Raw genomic sequence first — 19,863 nt, forward strand, 5'->3', positions numbered from 1 at the left:
TAAAATAAGGTTTTTATTCAAAACTACACTTTCTATATATTCATACTAGTATTAGAGTTGTGCATTTACCTCAATGAGTCTCAATAAACAACTCTCAAGATGAGGGGATACTGTGATAGAGAAAGGAAAATGAGGGAGTGAGATGGAAAGAAAGTGAAAGTAAGAGTGAGTGGGGTTGAGTTTGTTTTATTTATTATTAATTAATTATTATTATTATTTTTTTTAAAAGACACGGACGTGTCAATGAGGGATATTAATAGGTACTTATACTTATTTGTATTGTAAATACACTTTGGTGTTTATAAACATGATGAAAAAAGATGATGAAAAAGAGGATGAGGAAGAAGATGGTAAACAAAAAGATAAAGTTGTTGGAGTTTTTTTGGGTTTGACGGAGATGGAGCTTCTTTCATTTTCTAATTATACTTTATGAGTTCATGAAGATAATGATGAGGAGAATGAAGAATAATAACTATTTTAATTTATAAATGTTTTGGTGTAGTGAAAAAGATGAAGAAGGCGATGAAGAGAATATCTTGATGCGATAAAGAGGATGATGATGAATAGAATGTCTTGGAGCGGTGTTCTTATACTTAAAAGTAGCTATCACTATTGTTAAACTATTTTTTTTATTTATCAAAATACTTACACACTTATAGTTAATTTAGACAAATCAAAGACTAGATATAATCAGTTAATATTTGAAGTTAAAAAAATATTTCATAAAAAAATAAATATAAAAATCGTAGAATCTAAATCAAAATCTATCGAATTATTTATCTTTAATGGTAAACGAAAAACTTTTTATAGTATTTAATATTTACCTTAGGATAAGACTATTATTAATAGTTTATATTATCATTTTATTTAATGTAAAGTAAAAGCTATCGGATTATTATTAATGAAATATTAAAACTTTGTAAAACAAATGTATATATAATATTTACCTTTCATTTATTTATTAATAGTTTATATTATCATTTTATTTAATGTAAAGTGGGTTGTTGATTTTATTACCGGAGTGAAATCCAAATATTAATAGTAGTGTCAAAATTGTGGTAATTATTAATTTTTGAAATACAATAAAATATTCTTGGTGGAGATTTTTTTCCAACCTTAATGGATGAATTGAGTTGAAATTAAAAAAATAAAAAAGCTGAAGGAGAAGGGAACCCATCAAAATTAATGGAGAAAAAGAAAACAGCAAGAGCAATAGCCATAAACTAAAATCCTGCTCCACGTCAACATTATTAATTACTCTTTTCTCAACAAACCTTCATCGTCCATGGCGGTTTCAGGTTTAAGAACTGCTACTTTACCATTCTTTCATCATCATCATCATCACCGTTTCTCACTTTTACCTCCTTCCTTCTCCAATCTCAATCTTCATTCCACCTCAAAACCACTCACTCTCTTCGCTCGCTATGCTCAAACTCAGGACAACCTTTTCTCCTCTCGTCGATTCCAAGGTTTCTTCTCTCAACTCACTCACTACAAATTACTAGTTAAATTGAGATTCACAGACAAATTTTACTTTCTAACAAATCAGCTTTAAAATACAACTTGAAATATTCATTTATATAGAATTTAGAGAAATTGAAAAGGTACAATATGAATATTATTCATTCTGAGTCTGAAGAGATACATGATATGTATTTATATTTATTATATACATGGCTGTTACACCTGTCACTAACAGAAAGACTAACTGAATAACAGAAAACAGTTATATTTTTAGGGCTGAGCCAGAAGACACAACTATAACAATATCACTTATATATTCTTAGGGTTGTTTGGATATGCTTATTTGAGCTTATCTACTGGCATAAGCACTCATGAGACTCTTTGAGAGAATTTATGAAAACCGTTTATGATATATCAATAAGTTGTTTTTAGCTTATTTCTACAAATTATCTGGGATAGCTTATGAAAACAGTTTATAGTTTATATGAAAATAGTTTGATTGTATTTTATTTTTTTAATAGAAATAACTTCACATGAACATTAAGATGACCAGCATTTATACCATTTAGCGCTTAATTAAAGTGTTTATCCAAAGATGATTTAATAAATATGAGTTGTCCAATCTTTGTCCAGCAGGTGAATGAGCAATGCATGATGGCTCAGAATCCAATTAATAATATATCACCCCATCAACACATTTTTTATTTTTAAAATTTTATATTAAACTGTCATTTTATTATTACAAAGTAAAAATTAAGAATTTTTAATAAAAATAAAAAGATAAATGTTTTCTCAAACCAAAGCTAGTTACTATGTGGCTATGGAATGCTATGAACTTTTGTGCTGAAATGGCTGTAATTTGTGTGCGTATGTTATGTCAGATAGTATCGAAAAGCTACCGAAGCTTGTGGAGGACATTGTCCAGACATCTGTGGATACAGGTCCTAGGGGTGTTCTAAGGTTGGCTCAAGGTGTTCAAGCTTTCATTGGGGTTGGTCAAGAGTGGTTAACTGATGTATCAAAGGTAAACTAACATACTATTATATGTTATTTACTTTGTTTGATGTTTGTGGCCAAGCCACAGATAGTTGCATACCTATTCAATGAGAGAATATAGTTTCACTATTAAATTAGTCCATGACCATTTGTGAAGCACTAGTTGGTATGGCCATTTGTGTATACATTGTCAAACTTTTGTTTTTTGTCAATGAAAAAAAAATTGCATCTGTTTCTGATTCTCTTTATTGGTGTTTTTATTATAAAAAAAGAACAGAATTATTTAGTACTCTTGCATTATTTTGCAGTCACCAAATTCATCTGCTGGATTACTGACAGAAATGCAGCTTGGTCTACTGTCCCCCTTTTATTTGAGGAGGTTGTTTGAACGCTTGGGGGCAACCTACATCAAATTAGGACAGGTATAACTGGATACCATGACTTCCTTCTCCCTTCTCTGAGTTTGTGATTAGTAATTTTTGAAATTAGAGTTATAGATAAGGAAAGAATAAAAAAAAGAATAATGACCTGAAGTTGTGATTATAGTTTTTTACACAAGAGACTAGGCACTAACCCTCATTGAAACTAATACTAGACTCGTAATCCTAATTTATTGAGGAAATATAATTTGAAATAGTAATTGAGATAATTACGTCATTAATCACAGTAGAGTTCTAAAATTTAGGAACTTGTAGCAGAATAATGATGAGATAGGCCTCAGAAGATATTATCACTTTGATACTATGATGAAATTGTAGGGTCTTGGATAAGGAAGGAGGGAGAAGGAATAGAGATTTTGAATTTTGATTATGGTTTTTTGATTCAAAAGACTAAGCACTAACCCTTGTTTCTATTAATAGTACTGTACTCCTAATCCTTATGAAATTAGGAAAAATTGGTGACATAGAAAGAAATAGTGAACCTATCCTAAGAGATAAAATCTAATTATTCTAAATTAAATCTAAGATGCTAGCCAAATATTAGATATTTTTTTTCATATATTCTAACAGTAATATTACTTCATTGGTAAAAATGTTACGATACTTCTCTGTTTCAGTATAAAATGACTCAATAATCGATATTCAAATATTTTGTAGTTTTTAGTTGGAGAGTAGTAAAGCAAGTTGCTGATAGAATTTGCATACCACTTGATATGATATGATCGTATCTTCTACTCAAAAGTTCCTTCCTAATTTAATAATTGATCTTCCATATGCCTTGCACCTTTGTACCAATGGTCATTTTTGGTTTTTGTCTGTTAGTTCATAGCATCCGCACCGACGTTGTTTCCTTCTGAGTATGTACAAGAATTCCAGAATTGTTTTGATAGAGCTCCTCCAATTCCTTTTGAGGTAATTCAATCAATATTGCGTAAGGAACTAGGAAGACCAATTGAAAGTGTTTACGAATACGTCGACCCAACACCCCTTGCTTCCGCTTCCATAGCACAGGTATCTTCTGTACACCTTTCTTTTTCTTTCAATAACATTTTATTCAAATTACTGTAGCTGCTAATGCAATTGTTGTATATTACATACAGGTTCATGGTGCAAGGCTAAAAGGCTCACAGGAGGATGTGGTTATAAAGGTCTTAAAACCAGGAATAGAGGACATATTAGTGGCAGATCTTAATTTTGTTTACGTTGTTGCTCGGATATTGGAGTTCTTGAATCCTGAAATAAGTCGGACATCGCTGGTATAAGCAATATGGACACACTTACTGCTGCATCAATATTTTTGCTACAAATACAATATGAAAAAATGTTTATTTTATGGCATCTTTTCACAACCAGTGAAATTTTTGATCATGTTACATTCACGATCCTTTGTTCCTGTCCCTTTTACTAATTCATTTTCTTTCTTGTTTCTTATATTGTAAAGGATGCTTTAAAAATTCTTTGTTCGTATTCTTCTGTTATAAGTTTTGTTGTCAACAACAACACCACTGGATGAGATCAGCTACATAGATCAATCGATGTCATAAAATCGTATCTTGTATTAGATTTATAGATAGATAGAGCTTTAACCTCTAAATATCTCCTAACAGTTTGTCTATAGTGTTCTTTGGTCTCCATCTACCTTTCACTATTACATTATCCTCCATTTGAGGGTCGTTTGGGTAACAACTTAATTAAATTTTTTTGTAATAAGTGATTATTGTGTAAGTGTTTATGTATAAGCTATTTCTATTATTGAAATGAAATATGCGTAAAATCCACATAAGCTCTGCATAAACTGTTTTTGGAAGCTAATTAAGGGGGGTTTATGAACATATCATAACCTGTTTTCGTAAGGTCTTCCCAACACTTGCACAAGTGCTTTCGTTCTTATAATGAGTTTCCTTTTAGTAGGTTGGTATTGTCAAAGACATACGAGAGTCTATGCTTGAAGAAGTTGACTTTTACAAGGAGGCTGCAAATATTGAAGCTTTCAGGAGATATTTAGAAGCAACGGGACTCACTGGGCAAGCAACAGCTCCAAAAGTGTATCAATACTGCAGTACACGGCAAGTTTTAACCATGCAAAGACTATATGGAGTTCCTCTTACTGACCTAGACTCCATTAGTTCATTAGTTACTAGTCCAGAAACCAGTGTTATAACTGCTCTCAATGTGTGGTACGATTCCAAAATTCTATTTGCAGTTAATGGCCCCGTGCCTTCCCCTTTTGACATGATAATGAATCTTGGTATAAAATATTGCTGCAGGTTTGGAAGTTTGCTTGCATGTGAATCTTTTCATGCCGACGTACATGCTGGAAATCTGTGGCTTCTACGTGATGGCCGTATTGGATTTCTTGACTTTGGTATGCTTTTTCTTCCTTGTGCATGGTTTACAGTTGGTAATACTAAAGTTGTAATGTTTTGCAGTACTCTTGTCATTTGTTAACCTTCCAAGGTTTCAAAACATTTTATTCGAAATTTATGATTTTTTACTTGTTTCCATCAATCAGCGTATTTTTGGCTATGCTTATTGCAGGGAATCGTCTTGCAAACTGTAATCACTGCTTTTTGCTTTGTTCTTTTACAAACTATGCCTTTTTGCTTCTAAATAACCACAAATTTTATAGTACTCTGTTGTTTGTCATGTACTTGCATATACATGTATGAAGTATTGTGTACTATTATGAATTTTAATCAAAATCTATATTCTATTAAAGAAAATTCAATCTACAGGAATTGTTGGTCGTATATCTCCCAAAACATGGGCTGCTATGGAAGTTTTCTTAGGATCAATTGCCATCGAAGATTATGACTCAATGGCATCTTCCTTAATTCAAATGGGTGCTACAAACAACGATGTTAATGCTAAGTCCTTTGCCAGAGATTTGGAGAAAGTGTTCTCATCAATTAAGGCAAGTGTACTGTAACACACATAAACTCGCTTGTCTGTTATACATGTGACAGTGACTAGTAGGTATTTCTACTTGTCTAAGGAATGTGTATATCTACTTGTCTAGACATGCACGCACACTCTCTTAATCCAGATCATTCATGCAGAATGTAATGTATACAATTTTCACTACTTACTAACTGATAGAACTAGCCTAAGAATGTTTTTGTGTATGTCGGCAAGTATTTTCATCGTTGAGTGGTTGAATTTTCAAAATTATGCATATAATAACTCGACCCTAACCCATTTGTGGAGGTATTTGCTTACACTGCATTTGTGGCTGCTATTCAAGTGCAGGAGTTGGACACTGAAATAGTTGTAGCTACTACAAGGGGAACAGCCAGAAAACCAACTGCTGTCTCTGCTAATGTAGTCGTTGATGAGAGGCAGATGAATGCACTATTTCTTGATGTGGTAAGCTATTTTAGTTTTAGATTGTGCTAACAGGAAACCAAGGAGCTTTTATGTCCGAAAGTCTCATTATCAACTACTGTATTTTAATTGATAGATATATGGAGTTTTGCTACTTATTAAACAACACAATGATTTATGCTTCCTTACTGTTCTGACAAATGAAGATGTTGCTTTAAAATAGCTGTCAATTTGTTCAAATATAAGTTTTCGCATGTGCAACATTGAATACCGCATATGCTACTTGCGCATACTTGAATTTTAAGCTAAAAAACTTTTTTTAACAAGAATTGGTATTGAAAAAGTATTATTTTGGATAAGCATGAAAAAATTTCAGTTTAATGTAGAATAATAAACAAAATTGCAACATTCCAGTCATAAAAATGAGAAGCATCCTGTATGCATTTATACAACGATCCTCTCAACTGAGGAATTTCTATGTTGAATGTTTGATGAAGGCTAATTTAGTATGTAGTACTTATGTCATCTGTCTATATACTCCACAGGTTCGGGTCAGTGAATCTTATGGATTAAAGTTTCCTCGAGAATTTGCGCTTCTCCTGAAGCAGCTCTTGTATTTTGACCGGTACACGCGGTTGTTGGCTCCCAATTTGAACATGCTTCAGGATCAGAGGGTTTCCATTGCCTCCAATAGAAGAAGCAACTATAGAGAAAATTTGTAATAATTCATTATATGAGAAATATAGATGTACCACACTTTAGCTCAACATATTTTATCTGTATGATTACTTTTGTATATACATATAAATGAAATAAGCCATTGTTGTCTTGTAAGCCTGACTTATTTGGTTGTGACATTTGTTTGCATGTTCTCAGTACTTAATTCAACATCCCTAATGGAACATTGATTTGTTCTTCTCTGCCTCCAAGTGGGAATTTTGATGAGTATAGCTTATATTCCCTGATATATGAATTTTGCAGAGCTAAGTGAGAATTGCATAACCTGGACCGTAGTATTTAAACACTATATTGCACTGCACTGTAACTAAATATTGCATAGTTGAAAAATTATAGCAGCTATATTGTTGTCACAACAACAACAGATATAATTAGCTGAACTCTGATGAATTATTAGCTGAACTCTGATGAATTATGTGTGTTCTTGTATGTCTTGTTTTTTCTTTTTGGACCAGGATTTGCTGATCTAACATATTTCTTAGCGCGTGTTTGGAAAAGAATAAAAACATGATGCCGCTGATCTAAATTGTTTGAAAATAAACACAAATAGTTACCTCCATATATACCAAACTCATTTATACAAATATTATATTTTCTGTATCTGTTGCCAAACTGTATAAGAAAATTGAATAATGAAATACACTTTTTTGAAGAACAATGAGTCACTCTTATTGCCCTTGTTCAAGACACGATATAGTTAATAAAAAATAAGCCAATGTGTATATTTCTTGATCACTATATCTCAAATTTCAATAAAGAATTCCTTTCTTGACATTCCCAGCTTCAAGTTATATTCAACAAATTCAATTTTCACCTCTGTTGGAAGTTAATGTTCTCCATTGAGCATGGTTTCTTTTCCTTCAACAGAGGATGGAATTGGAGCCCCTCTTATCACTTGACTTGGGGAGGAATAACCCATGAGTTGATGAAGTGCTGAACTTTTTGGCGGTGACTCTGGTGCCTCTCTTTCTGTTATAGCCTCAAAAGTACTGGGAGAGACGTTTGGATTATCGCGTGCACCGCTACGCGAGTGATGAACTGGTGCAACAGAAACATGATCTCCTTCTGAGGAGTAACTTTTACTGATAGAACGGCCATAATCATCGGAATATGACACGGGATCCACAGCATGCGATTCAGCATGAGGATTCATGCCATTTGTCAGTTTGTTTCGTAGATCAAAGTCACTTGATGAGGGCCCAACGGCTCTTGGAGTGTAAGAAACTATATGAGTTCTGTTCTGCAGAGAAAATTTAAGTACCTCTTGACATGAACCACATTTGAGTCGATGACATACTCTTTTGAAAAGGAGAAAATTTGCAGGAAGTTGCAGCAGCTTTAAGCATTTATGACAAGTGATAAATGGTGCTCCACCTGCTACTGGCCGGTAATGCCGCTTAGTCAAGCTTGGATTATCTCTAGTATAGTTTGTCTCAAAAGATCTGTGCCTCTGATCACAAGATTTTGTTTCACGACCGTGTACGAGTTCTGAGGTCATTAACCATTGCGGGCTCGAACTCGAAGGATAAGATTGGTGAGATAAGCAACGACTATGACCTGGATGAGGCCTACACAAATCTTCACGCTGGTAAGGAAAATGCGGAGGAAACTCTCGTGAGAATTGCCGCTCTTGAGGAAAGCAATTGAAATAAGGATGATCAACATGGTGTGAATTGCCTGTTGGCTCAGCTGAAAACAAAAAGTTATGCCTTTGGTGCCAGTTGATGCCATGAATATAGCTTGTATCTCCTCGAGGGTAATCTGAACCGTGATAAAATCTTCCTTCATGAAAATCATGGCTTTTTTGGTATGCAGAAATATGATTTTCCATGGCCGTTCTTTCGATTCCTTCCCGGTTTGCATGTCTGGTTCTGTTGAGCTGATCCTGCAATTTATAAACCATTCTCAACAGTTTCATCTTCTCCTGATCAGGATCCTCGATGGAGTCGGGCGAAACATAGCTTGAACTGCAGTAGACTTCATCAAACATTTGATTTGATGGACTACCGCTTTCATATCCAGATTGGGAACCACTTCCATGGAAAGGCATTTTGAATGGAAACTCAACTTTTTTTGTTCTCATACAATGTGCATGATCATCATGTCTTGATGTCTCCGGAACGTCATTTCGATTCATGACACGGTACTTTCTGTCAGGAAAATTCGACTGATGTTGTGTTTCAACATCTTCATATAACAAGCGGTTAACGTCTTTTCCTTTTCCAGAGCCTCCCTCAAAAGAATAAATTTTTTGACCTAGGAACCGCTCGTCCATCGCGTCGTTAGAAGACACACTGCCATCATAAGCATGAGAACTTCTAGTGGTTGGAGATTTTGATAATTCATCTAGTGCACCACTAATTTCCAAACTCAGATTATTTACTTCTGCATTGTGAAATGTATCCAGCGCAGACCTTAAATGATCAAAGCTATGGTGAATATTTTGAGGAGAAGATGCATGATTATCATATATACCTTCTTTAAGTTCATGAGGAGAATCTTCTGAAATGCTTCCTCTTTCAGACGCCAAGTTTTCGGTATTCAATCTTTCGGCAGTAGATGCATTTCCACCAATGTCCACTTGAGATTTTACCCCTACTAGAGCTGATTTCTCATCCATGGAATCTTCTCTATCCAATGAACTAATTAATTGATTTCCTTCTCCTTCTAATGGCATGTTTCCATTACTTAGCTCTTCGTTTTCTAGTTTCAAGTTAGTCTTATTTGCATTTTCTCCTGAGTTATCTGCTGTCGATTCTGCAGAGGCCTCAATATCACAGTGTGAGAGCTCATCATTTGAACAACCTTTGTTCGATACTGTATGTCTGATATCAGATAATTTATAGATATCTATCGTATTTTTCGGTTCTTCATCTGATAAATTTAAGGGTCCAAGCTGCTCTTCATTGCATTCACCATTTTCAATTTGACCCCTTCCACCATTTTCATCCAATGAACAATTTCCTGATGAACTAGTCGCCTTTTCTCTCAAATCATTCTCCTGAGAAATAACTGGTCTCTCTTCATTGCATTCGCCATTTTCAATTTGACCCCTTTCACCATTTCCATCGAACGAACATTCTCCCGAAGAAGAACTAGTTCTTTTTTCACTCAAACCATTCTCCTGAGAAGTAAATTGTTGCTCTTCATTGCTTTCAGCATTTTCAATTTGACCCCTTTCAATATTTCCCTCTGACGAACATTCTCCTGAGGAAGAAAAAGAAGCTTTTCCCCTCAAAATATTTTCTTCAGCAGTAATCGGCTTCTCTCCATTGCATTCACTATTTTCAATTTGATCCCTTCTTTCATTTTCCTCTGAAGAACAAACTGCAGACGATGAACTGGCTGCTTTTTCCGTCAAGTCATTCTCTTGAGGACTAACCAGCTGCTCTGCCTCTCCATTGCTGTATTGTTGTTTGTCATCAGAAACACGACCCGATGCATTTCTAGAAGCTTCATCAGTCACATACAAGCCGGATTCTGAATTCACAGCTCTACTTTTTCGTTTCTTAGCTGCATGGAGCACAATGAAGTTATTCAAGTTACAAATTTAAGAACTATAAGAGGTGTATGTATAGAATCAGTATCCTCATGTAAAATAGAATTGAACATCAATTCTAGCTTCATAGAGTGAAAAAATTTATTCTATTATAATACTTATATCAATCAATTTAAGAAAATACATAAAAAAATGAGATATTAAAGTTTATGGTCAAATCAAGCACAAAATGTTAGAGTTGAACATGTGCAAAAGCCATAAAATTCACAGTGGAAATTTTTTCTACATCATGTTTCCAAAGAAAGATAGGGAAACTTTACAAAACAAAACATAAGCAGTAATGAGATTTTTAACCTTGAAGAGTTGTGCCACATCCACCACACTTGTAAACATCAAAATTTGGAGACTCTTGAAGCAGCTGCCAGCATTTAGGACAATATACAAATCGAGGTTTTGGTGCCGATTCACTATACATTCTTTCTTACTCCAATTTTGCAACTAATGATAGTTCAAAGACTGGATTTCGGCAACAAATTTTGCATAAAAGAACTCAGTGAAATTCCAATTCCATTCACAATCTTCTGGCTTGAAAAGTAAAAGTAATAAAGCTCTCCCAAGCTTTCACTGCCTGCATAAGATAAGAACAAAGTTTTAACTTAATTTCTTGAAAACAATGATTCAAAGTCCACGCATTAAATGCGTGACGCAGTAATTGATATTGACCATCTAATCTCAAATCAATGGTACAAATTATTTAAAGATGATTTGATGAAATTGTAATCTGAGCCGATTGATCTCACATCAATGGTCAAGATCAACTAATGCATATAAATGTGCGTATTTTTAAATGCAGGGGATCCAGATCCTGACAACAATTATCTATATATGGGAAAAAAGAGTATGATATTCAAGGAAATGAAACTATAAGATGCAAAAACTCAAGAAAACTGCCGATGATAAAAAACCTTCCTTCATATTTAGTAAGTTTCGAAAAAGTGGCTTGATAGGTCTTGAATAAACTAATTTAGTACTCAGCTCCTAATTTTAAATATAAGAGAAAGTTAGGTCAACAAAAGTTTTGGACCAAATTTATCAAATTTTTGTTGACTCAACTTTCTTTTGTAAGACCGGAGCGAAGGGAGTACAAACCAGACATAACTACTTGCAGAAGATATACAAACTAATGAGTAATGAAGTAAATGTTTTCTGAAATGAGCAATACTCTTCAAAAGGAACATACATCAATTTTTTGGAAGCAAATCCATAATTCTAGAAACTTATCCACAATAAATTCTCTACTATGGTAGTTCCATGTGAGGACTATATAAAACAAGAGATCTTCTAGATTAACAATTAGAAATAGACAAAAAAATAAACTACCAAAACCCCCCAAAAAAAGACAAGGAGAGGAGAGAGAGAGAGAGAAAAGTTAAATTCCTTGAATTCTCAAACACATAAGGAATGATGAATTATAAATTGAAGACATATATGTTAAAATATTTTAAACAATCCTACAAAATAAATAAGTCTACAGAGGAATTTAAAATACATACACTAAATTTAATAGAACAAAGAGAACACCAACTCTTACATACATACTCATTAAGTAAAAATTCCTCAAAAAGAAAAAGCATTTCATAACATGCAAAATCCACATAGGAAAAAGACAAACAATTCTTCATTGATAAAAAACATGAATTTTTTCAAAGAAAAGAAAGAAGATACTCATTTGAAGAACATCAACAACAATAACTTTAGATCACAAATCATCAAAAAAAAAAAAAAAACCTTAGTTCACATGTAAGATGAGATCAGAAGGAGAGTAGATAGAGAATGAAAAAAAGAAGGGGTCACAGTGATGATTGAATTGAAGAAGGAAAGGAAGCTGGTGAGAAAGTGGGGTTAAGACAAAATGAAAAATCTTGTCTTTGACTCAAAGCTTTTGTTTATGTTGTTATGACCAAAGAATAGAAGAGAGGGACAAACACAGCTTCATAATACTTTCTTCTTGTTCTTCTTTTCTTTATTTATTTCTTTGTTCATTTTTTATAAGTGGTGTTTGGTAAGTTGTTTGGGTCAACTCTGACTGACCCACAACAACAAGAAAAAAAAAAGGATTTTGTTTAATTTCTATAACATCAATTTCTATATCTTTGTGTTTTTGTTGTTGTATTTGGTTTGTGCGGCTAATAAAGGAAAGGAAAGGAAAAGGGCCAGCAAATATGAAAATGGAAGGGACAAAGAAACAAGTGTACAAATGACACAACACAACGGTTTCAGAGTCTCAGCACTTTTCCCCATTTAAAGCACAACCTACTCAATGTTGATGTGTCTTCCGTACTCTCTTACCATTTGACATTTTTGCTTTTGACTTTTTTGCTTAATCGTTCCAAGATTATTGTGTTTACTTTTTCAAAAACAAGTGAGATTAATTTTTTAATGGTGCAATTTTTTATATTATAATATTAGTTATGGATTCGATCAATCATATTTTAATGTAATTTTGACAGGATAGTTTCTAAATTATTTCCATAAATATTTTTATGATGAGATGTGATTGAATAAATGTTAATTCTTTTTATAAAAAATAATATATATATATAAGTTATTGTAAAATTAGTTGTTTATTGACGACCAAATGTGGCTACTAAGTCTAAATGAAATTGGAGGTCAATATTAGGTCCTATTGAATTTGTGGTGGTGTTGAATATGAGCAAAGAGACTATATCAAAGAATTGGTCAAATCAAAATATCATACAATTAATATCTTATATATATGGCATCGATTTTAGAGTCAAAAAACATAGATAATCATTCACTCTTTAATAATAGGCATATGTAGAATATGAGTAGTTGAATAATAGTTAGATGCACCTGAATCCAATCACATGGACAAGGTATCAATCTACTCAGTTCATAATGTGTATGAAGAGATATTCCCCTAATAATAGGGTGATGGAGGGTTTTGTGGAATTATATGAAAATTAATAACTTAGTCGATAAGGCCGTTTTGTACTATAACTCATACATTAGGGTCTTTATCTATATTAGTGTGTTGCTAGTCGTGATCTTGTATGATTATATGCTAATATGGCAAAAAAAGAATGATGTGTAGGCTCCTTCCTTATTCTAAGTCTATAAGTACTCATTGTAAAGGCTATTTTCAAGACACACAATCAATCAAATAAGTAATTACTTATTTTTTGTGTTTTCCTTTATTTTTTATGCAACAATAGACAATCTTTCAACCTTCAACACTAAACGTTCTATGGAGTAGTCTATGAATCCACAAATGAGAAATAAAGTCTCTTTCTCAACATATCTACATGTCATTTTCTTAGTTGATCAAACGACAAATCAAAGAAGCAAAAGACTATTCAGTTGATCAAAGACTAGTCGACTAAGTATCAAATTTTGTACGACAACAACAATTAGCACGCCCTATGGGACTAAGAAGGTGTATATGCTATTTACAATTGAGGTGCTACAACAAGAGCACCTATGTGTTTAGGCAAAACCTTTACCACAAGTTCAGTTGGACGATGTATAAATTGAGCCTTTATCACATGTCATTTAGTACTCTATTTATTCAAGACATTTTTCAAATGTTTCAGTCGAATATGTTTGCTAATTCTTACTTTGGGGGGCAAATGATATGATTAATAGTGAAATAGAACAAATTGGTATGCCAAATTGTTGAGACAAAATCTCAATTTAATGTTTTGATGAAAACAAACAAAAAATTAATTAAGAATGTTAATTATGATTCTAAATGTTATGTTAGTTTAACTTGTGCTTTTGAGTGTACTAATTCAAAGATAGGACTTAAACAAAGCAAAAGAAATCAGCATAAAAAGGCAAGAAACTGAACAGACAAGAATGGAGAACATTCTTAACAAAATCTGGAAAAGGAATAATGTTCTCCAGTTTCAGAACGATCATCAAAGCTCCAAAACTAATCAATCTCCACTAGTTAAAAGAAGTTTTAGCCTCTGAATTTTACATCTATATCATCAGCACTTGGCAAGGAACAATTTGAGATAATCATATTCAAAGAAACTACTCGAATCAGAAAGAGAGAAGATCACAAATTAGCAAGACCAAACAGATCTGAACATTCTTGACAGCATTCTGATCAATCTGGACAACACTGCAACATCAGCCTCCAAACTGATAAATATTCTCCAGCTTGTTATACTTGATCTTCAACAGCGAACATCTTTCTCTAGAATGATCAGACCAGTCTCCAGATTGATAATCAATCACCGTTTCTGTAGAATTTCAGCATTGATCTTCTTACTTATGCAGAAGTTTATAATCATTCACCAAACTGTTTTGGAAAGAATCAAGACTCTAGATCAAAGCTGTAACATCAATAATTACATATGAAGCTTCAAGGATCATTAAACACAAGATAAATCTGATCAAGAACAAAGAAACCAACCCAGTCAAAAAAGTTCATATTATGTTCAAAGGCTGGAATATTTTTATTCAAATATATTGGTTTTGGTCAAATCTGACAGAGCACTACCAACAACTCTTTTGACCAATATTAAATGCTCTAAAAAGTCTATAAAAGGAAGGTCAAGCTCAAGGAAAAATCAGAGCTTCAAGTACTAAGAAAATTCATTACTCATTTCAATCATACTTGAATTTCTCTCGCACACATACATTGAATCAATTCTGATTTTTCCCATTCGATTCATAGAATCATTCTCGTGTATTTTTCTATCAAAGAATCAGAACTCAAACAAGTTTTGAGCCTTCTCAAATTCTAACAAAGCAATCTCAATATTATTGTAAAACTCAAACTATAAAAATTTAATATAGTTTGGGTAGATTGTAAGAAATCCTATCAAGGTTGATAGGTGACTTGATTGAACTCCTTTTTGGATGGAAATGTTTTAACTTTGTAGCAGATCAAGGTTGATCTGAAATAGGTGCTGTAAAACCAAGAATGTTCTTTGTTTTAAACACTTAGTGGAAAATCTCACAGTTGTGAGGACTGGACGTAACTCGGATTGGGTGAACCAGGATATATCGTTGTATGATATCTCTTCCGTTATCTATTTACTTTCAGTTTGATTGATTATCAAGTTAAATACATAAACTAAATTACTGATTTTAACTAACCAAGAACGTTCTCCGTTTTATGTTTTCACAACCAAGATCAATCTTGAGTTATTTTCTTAAGTTTTTAACAGGAATTTTTAAAAGGTGCATTTACAATTCAAACCCCCTTCCTTGTAAATCGACATTGTTACTTCACAAATATTTAGGCTTATGACACGACTCTACAGGTTACCAATCAAGAACCTACTCTTTTATTAAGTTCCGAGATCTAGAACGTTCTAGAACGTTGACACAACTACTTCGTGATTATATAATGTAACATCCATGGAATAATACTCCACCAACCTCAATTAATCAACCATTATATCAGTCTTTTTTAGAATTGCCTCCCTATGGCCATGTGGGTTCAAATCCTCATAAGATTTTGTACAAAACGACTAATGATTTTGACAAAAAGTAGACATGGATTTATATTCTTCTTATGTTGAATAATCATTTAGCCGTTGATTGGATTCAAAACGAGAATTGAACAGCCACGGATACTAATTCCACCTAATATAACTATTAACATGATGATTCTGAACATGTTAAAGCATATGTACCAAATTTTCTTCAAGGGGCAACAATGCCAACAACACAACATGATCCAACTCCAACTTTAGTTCCAAATCTCATCCGACTGATGCCGGTTGAAAGTAGACTGATTTTCCGGCAGCAAACTGATCTTAACATTAAAGTCAAGGTTATGCAAAGGTACTTTGGCATATAATTTAGGTCTTCTCGCGGTCTAAATTTTTTAGGGTTGCTCGAAAATAATGAAGTTGCCACGAAAGTTTATTTAAAAAAAAAAAAAAAACATTGGAAAACCTTTAGAAATTGAAAAATGATCTTTAAAATCAAATTTTTGGTCAAGAATCGATTATGCGTAGAAACAATATTAGCACTCTACAACATCTATTAAAAAGCAATTACCCATAATTAATTGTGTGAAAAATTATGTTAACTTAAAAAACATTTATTTCTCCTTATTATTAAATGCAAATATAATTTATTTTTAAGAAAATAATTTTTAAATAAAAGTGTACTTAAAATAAAGAGAATTTTTTTTTTGTTATTGTGCTTGACATGAGTGATCTCATGCTTATACGTATCTTTTGGTGCGATAGTGAAGTCAAAGCAATGTAGTTCTTGGTAAAAAAGGAGGGTGTGTCGGTTGATTTAATTAAATGTAGTCATAATTACTCTTGTGGTCAATTAACTTAATTTCAGGTAACGATTTAGTCATTTATATTTTTTTTTCTTTTTCCAATTTCAGTATTTTATGTTTTTAAATAATTTTGATGTTACCATTTAACTGGGTTTCCGTTAAGGCAACGTTAAAAAACTCTCAGTTCTGTTTTCTCTTTCATAGTTCCAAAACCTTTGTTTGTTCTTCTCCTTTCCCATCGATAAAAACCCATTTGAACGATAAGAAGATGAAATCGAAGAACATACTTTCGGAATCAAACTTGAAGAAATCGTAAACTCACATTGACAAGAGAAGAAAGGTAATGTGTTTATTGATTCTGGTGTTTAGTGATTTTGATTTGTTGTTTTCTTTTTTCTGAATGCATTTATACTTTTATACTTTTGTTTTAGGGTTTAGTTGGATCCTTATGGTATTTATTATTTGCATGTGTTTGATTCTTGAATGAGTTGATTCTTACATTTGTTTTTTATTGGGGCTTAAGGTTTGTGGTCAACACATATATATTCCTTCCTATTTATCTAAGATTATGGGGTCAGGTTTGTGGTCCCTACCATTTGATCATAGTTTTCTATTAATGAGATATTTTTTTTCTTTTCAATGTATAAAAAACAAAATATATGTCTTTTTTTATTGATGTCCATCATGGAGGGTATTTTTTGGATGACACAATGCAAGTGAATGAATGTGAAGTGTCAAATTAAAAATGTGATGCTGACAGGTGGAGTTACTTTGAGATTTTTGATATTATTAAAGAAACGGGGTATCCTGAAGTAATTAGTATGTGGTATGAGACGTATGGTGATAAAAAGTTTCTAGAAAATAACATTGGGGCAATGGAAATGGTAGGTTGTGCCAAAGCTAATGGGAAAGTGAAGTTTTATGTTATTCATCCAGTATCTCAACTAATATTTGTGGCTAATGTGCTATTGAGGCTCAAATAGATGAAGCTAAACAAGCCCATCAAGAAGCTGTCCAAATAGGAAATGATACACATGAACCAACCCAATATGCAACTCAAACAGAAGACAATATTGAATTTAGTGATAATAGGGTTGTTAAAATAACTTTTGGAGACTCAAATGATAAATTTCCCATGAATGATGGGTTTAACGAAGTCCAAATAAATGGTGATGGACTTGAAGGACAAGAAGGGATATGTGGTAAGGAAATCGAGTGTCTAGGTAAAATTAAGAAGATGAATGGTGCAAGTAAGAAATGGTCTAATACTAGTAAAAGGAAGAAACAAAGTTCTGGTAAAAAAAAGAAGGAGACCTAGGAAGATCATTGTTGAGAAATAACATATTGTGGATGAAGATCTGGAGGTTAATGTGTCAAGTGATGACTCTTTTAATTTGGCTTCAAATAGAAAGAAGCATGTAATGCAAACTGAGAAGGAATTATGTGATGAAGAGTATTTCACAGAAAAATTGGATAATGATGAATCAAGAGTAGATGGCAATGAAGAAAGCACTAAGGACAAATATAATTATATTTTTGTTTGTCATGCAAAAAAAAAAAAGATGATTATAAGTGGGTTTTAGAAATCCTTTTCACCAGTAAAGAATAATTTAAGGAGGTTATGACAACATATGTCATTCATAATGGGAGGGATTTGAAGTTGGTAAAATATGACAATATAAGAGTGAGAGTTGAATGCAAGGAAGGTTGTGAGTGGTTTGCCTATCATGCAAAGTTACTTGATGAAGATACATGACAACTTAGGAAACTAGTTGACACACATTCATGTAATAGAGAGTATAAGGTCAAATTTATGAGATCAAATTGGCTTTGAAAAAGATCGTATTCAACAATGAAGGAGAACCCAAAGATAAAACTTATATATATTTCTAACAAGGCTCAACAAAAGTGGAATGTTGTAGTGAGTAAGATGAAGGCATACAGGGCACATAGGGTTGCAATTATTTTGGTTGATGGATCATTTAGAGAGAAATATCTAAGATTGTACAATTACTATCATGAATTATTAAGATCACATCCAAATAATGATGTTAAGTTACAAGTCCAAGCTACAAATTTGGAGGTAATTGATAAAGATTATATGGACATACCACTTTTACCATGTTTTCAACACCTATATATGTGTCTTAATGGATGTAAAAAGAGTTTTATGATTTGTAGACCAATTATTATTCTTGATGGTTGTTTTCTTAAAGGGTATTACGGGGTATGATTCTTGTTGTTGTGGATAGAGATCCAAATGACCAAATGCTTCCAATTACTTTGGCTGTAGTTGAAGGTGAGACAAGAGATTCATGGACTTGATTCCTTAAATTATTAATTGATGACTTGGGTAGACAACCAACATGTAGATTCTACACTTTTATATCTGATCAACAAAAGGTATTCATTTATCTTCAATTACTCACTTTTCATTTATGCTAATTTTTCTTGTTTATGTTAAGGATTGATATCGACAATGGACGAGTTCCTTCCTGGGGTTCAAAAAATGTTTTGTATAAGACAACTCTATAACAACTTCAGAAGAAAAAAAAAACTCAGGGAAGAAGCTTAAGGAATTGAGGTGGAAGGTAGCCAACTCAACATATCATCAAGCATGGGAAAGAGAAATGAAGGAGTTTAGGAAGGTTAACGAAGAGGCCTACAAACATTTGGTGAAGATTCCACTAAGATTTTGGTCAAAGTCAAGATTCAGTTTAAATTATAAATGTGATGTGCTTGTTAGCAATATGTTAGAGACATTCAATAGTATCATAGTTGGACATAGAGGGAAACCCATAGTGACAATGCTTGAAGACATCAAATGGTACTTAATGAAAAAGTGGACAACAAATAGAACTAGATTAGAAAGGTAAACTTGTTTTGTTCTATCTCAAAACACGAAAAAAGTTAGAAAATGAACAATAATTATCAAGAATGTGGATGTGTAGGTAATATTATGGTTTTGTTTTTTAATTCTTGTTATGCTATTGATTGTTTTATCATAAGAATTTTGGCTATGTGTGTTAATTATGTCATGTGTTCATTTTAGGTATATGTTTATTCTTAATGAACAAGGTATGCTGGTGAAAACATATTTGGAGTTAGTAACATCAACCATA

At 32.8% G+C, this 19,863-nt stretch overlaps 2 protein-coding genes across 4 annotated transcripts; one reads left to right on the plus strand and one right to left on the minus strand.

Annotated features, from left to right (window-relative positions):
- Positions 1-1,133: 1,133 nt before the first annotated feature.
- Positions 1,134-7,058, plus strand: LOC101499751 (aarF domain containing kinase 3-like protein). Its single transcript, XM_004490453.4, has 10 exons — positions 1,134-1,469; positions 2,346-2,488; positions 2,769-2,882; positions 3,723-3,911; positions 4,001-4,156; positions 4,812-5,077; positions 5,168-5,265; positions 5,636-5,814; positions 6,150-6,266; positions 6,770-7,058. Exons 1-10 carry the CDS (start codon positions 1,286-1,288, stop codon positions 6,944-6,946), a joined length of 1,623 nt encoding a protein of 540 aa, XP_004490510.1. The 5' UTR covers positions 1,134-1,285; the 3' UTR covers positions 6,947-7,058.
- Positions 7,059-7,499: 441 nt separating this feature from the next.
- LOC101500060 (uncharacterized) lies at positions 7,500-12,713 on the minus strand. 3 transcript variants are annotated; one of them, XM_004490455.4, is made up of 3 exons: positions 12,250-12,713; positions 10,816-11,089; positions 7,500-10,475 (listed from the first exon to the last, which is right to left on the minus strand). In XM_004490455.4, the coding sequence occupies exons 2-3, from the start codon at positions 10,934-10,936 to the stop codon at positions 7,789-7,791; spliced, it is 2,808 nt and encodes a 935-aa protein (XP_004490512.1). In that variant the 5' UTR covers positions 10,937-11,089; positions 12,250-12,713; the 3' UTR covers positions 7,500-7,788. The 3 variants fall into 3 exon arrangements, with proteins under 3 accessions (XP_004490512.1, XP_012568415.1, XP_027187672.1); XM_012712961.3 differs by lacking the exon at positions 12,250-12,713 and adding an exon at positions 11,702-12,214; XM_027331871.2 differs by lacking the exon at positions 12,250-12,713 and having other exon boundaries at positions 10,816-12,214.
- Positions 12,714-19,863: the final 7,150 nt, after the last annotated feature.

Source organism: Cicer arietinum, chromosome 2 (assembly GCF_000331145.2).
Source record: "Cicer arietinum cultivar CDC Frontier isolate Library 1 chromosome 2, Cicar.CDCFrontier_v2.0, whole genome shotgun sequence".
Classification (NCBI taxonomy): Eukaryota; Viridiplantae; Streptophyta; class Magnoliopsida; order Fabales; family Fabaceae; genus Cicer; species Cicer arietinum.

Excerpts from the sequence above, each read along its gene's own strand:
- LOC101499751 (XM_004490453.4), top strand. The coding sequence starts at position 1,286 with ATGGCGGTTTCAGGTTTAAGAACTGCTACTTTACCATTCTTTCATCAT. Across the intron at positions 2,883-3,722 it reads CCTACATCAAATTAGGACAG|TTCATAGCATCCGCACCGAC; the intron begins GTATAACTGGAT and ends TTTGTCTGTTAG. Across the intron at positions 6,267-6,769 it reads ATGCACTATTTCTTGATGTG|GTTCGGGTCAGTGAATCTTA; the intron begins GTAAGCTATTTT and ends TATACTCCACAG.
- LOC101500060 (XM_004490455.4), bottom strand. The coding sequence starts at position 10,936 with ATGTATAGTGAATCGGCACCAAAACCTCGATTTGTATATTGTCCTAAA. Across the intron at positions 10,476-10,815 it reads ATGTGGCACAACTCTTCAAG|CTAAGAAACGAAAAAGTAGA; the intron begins GTTAAAAATCTC and ends TGCTCCATGCAG.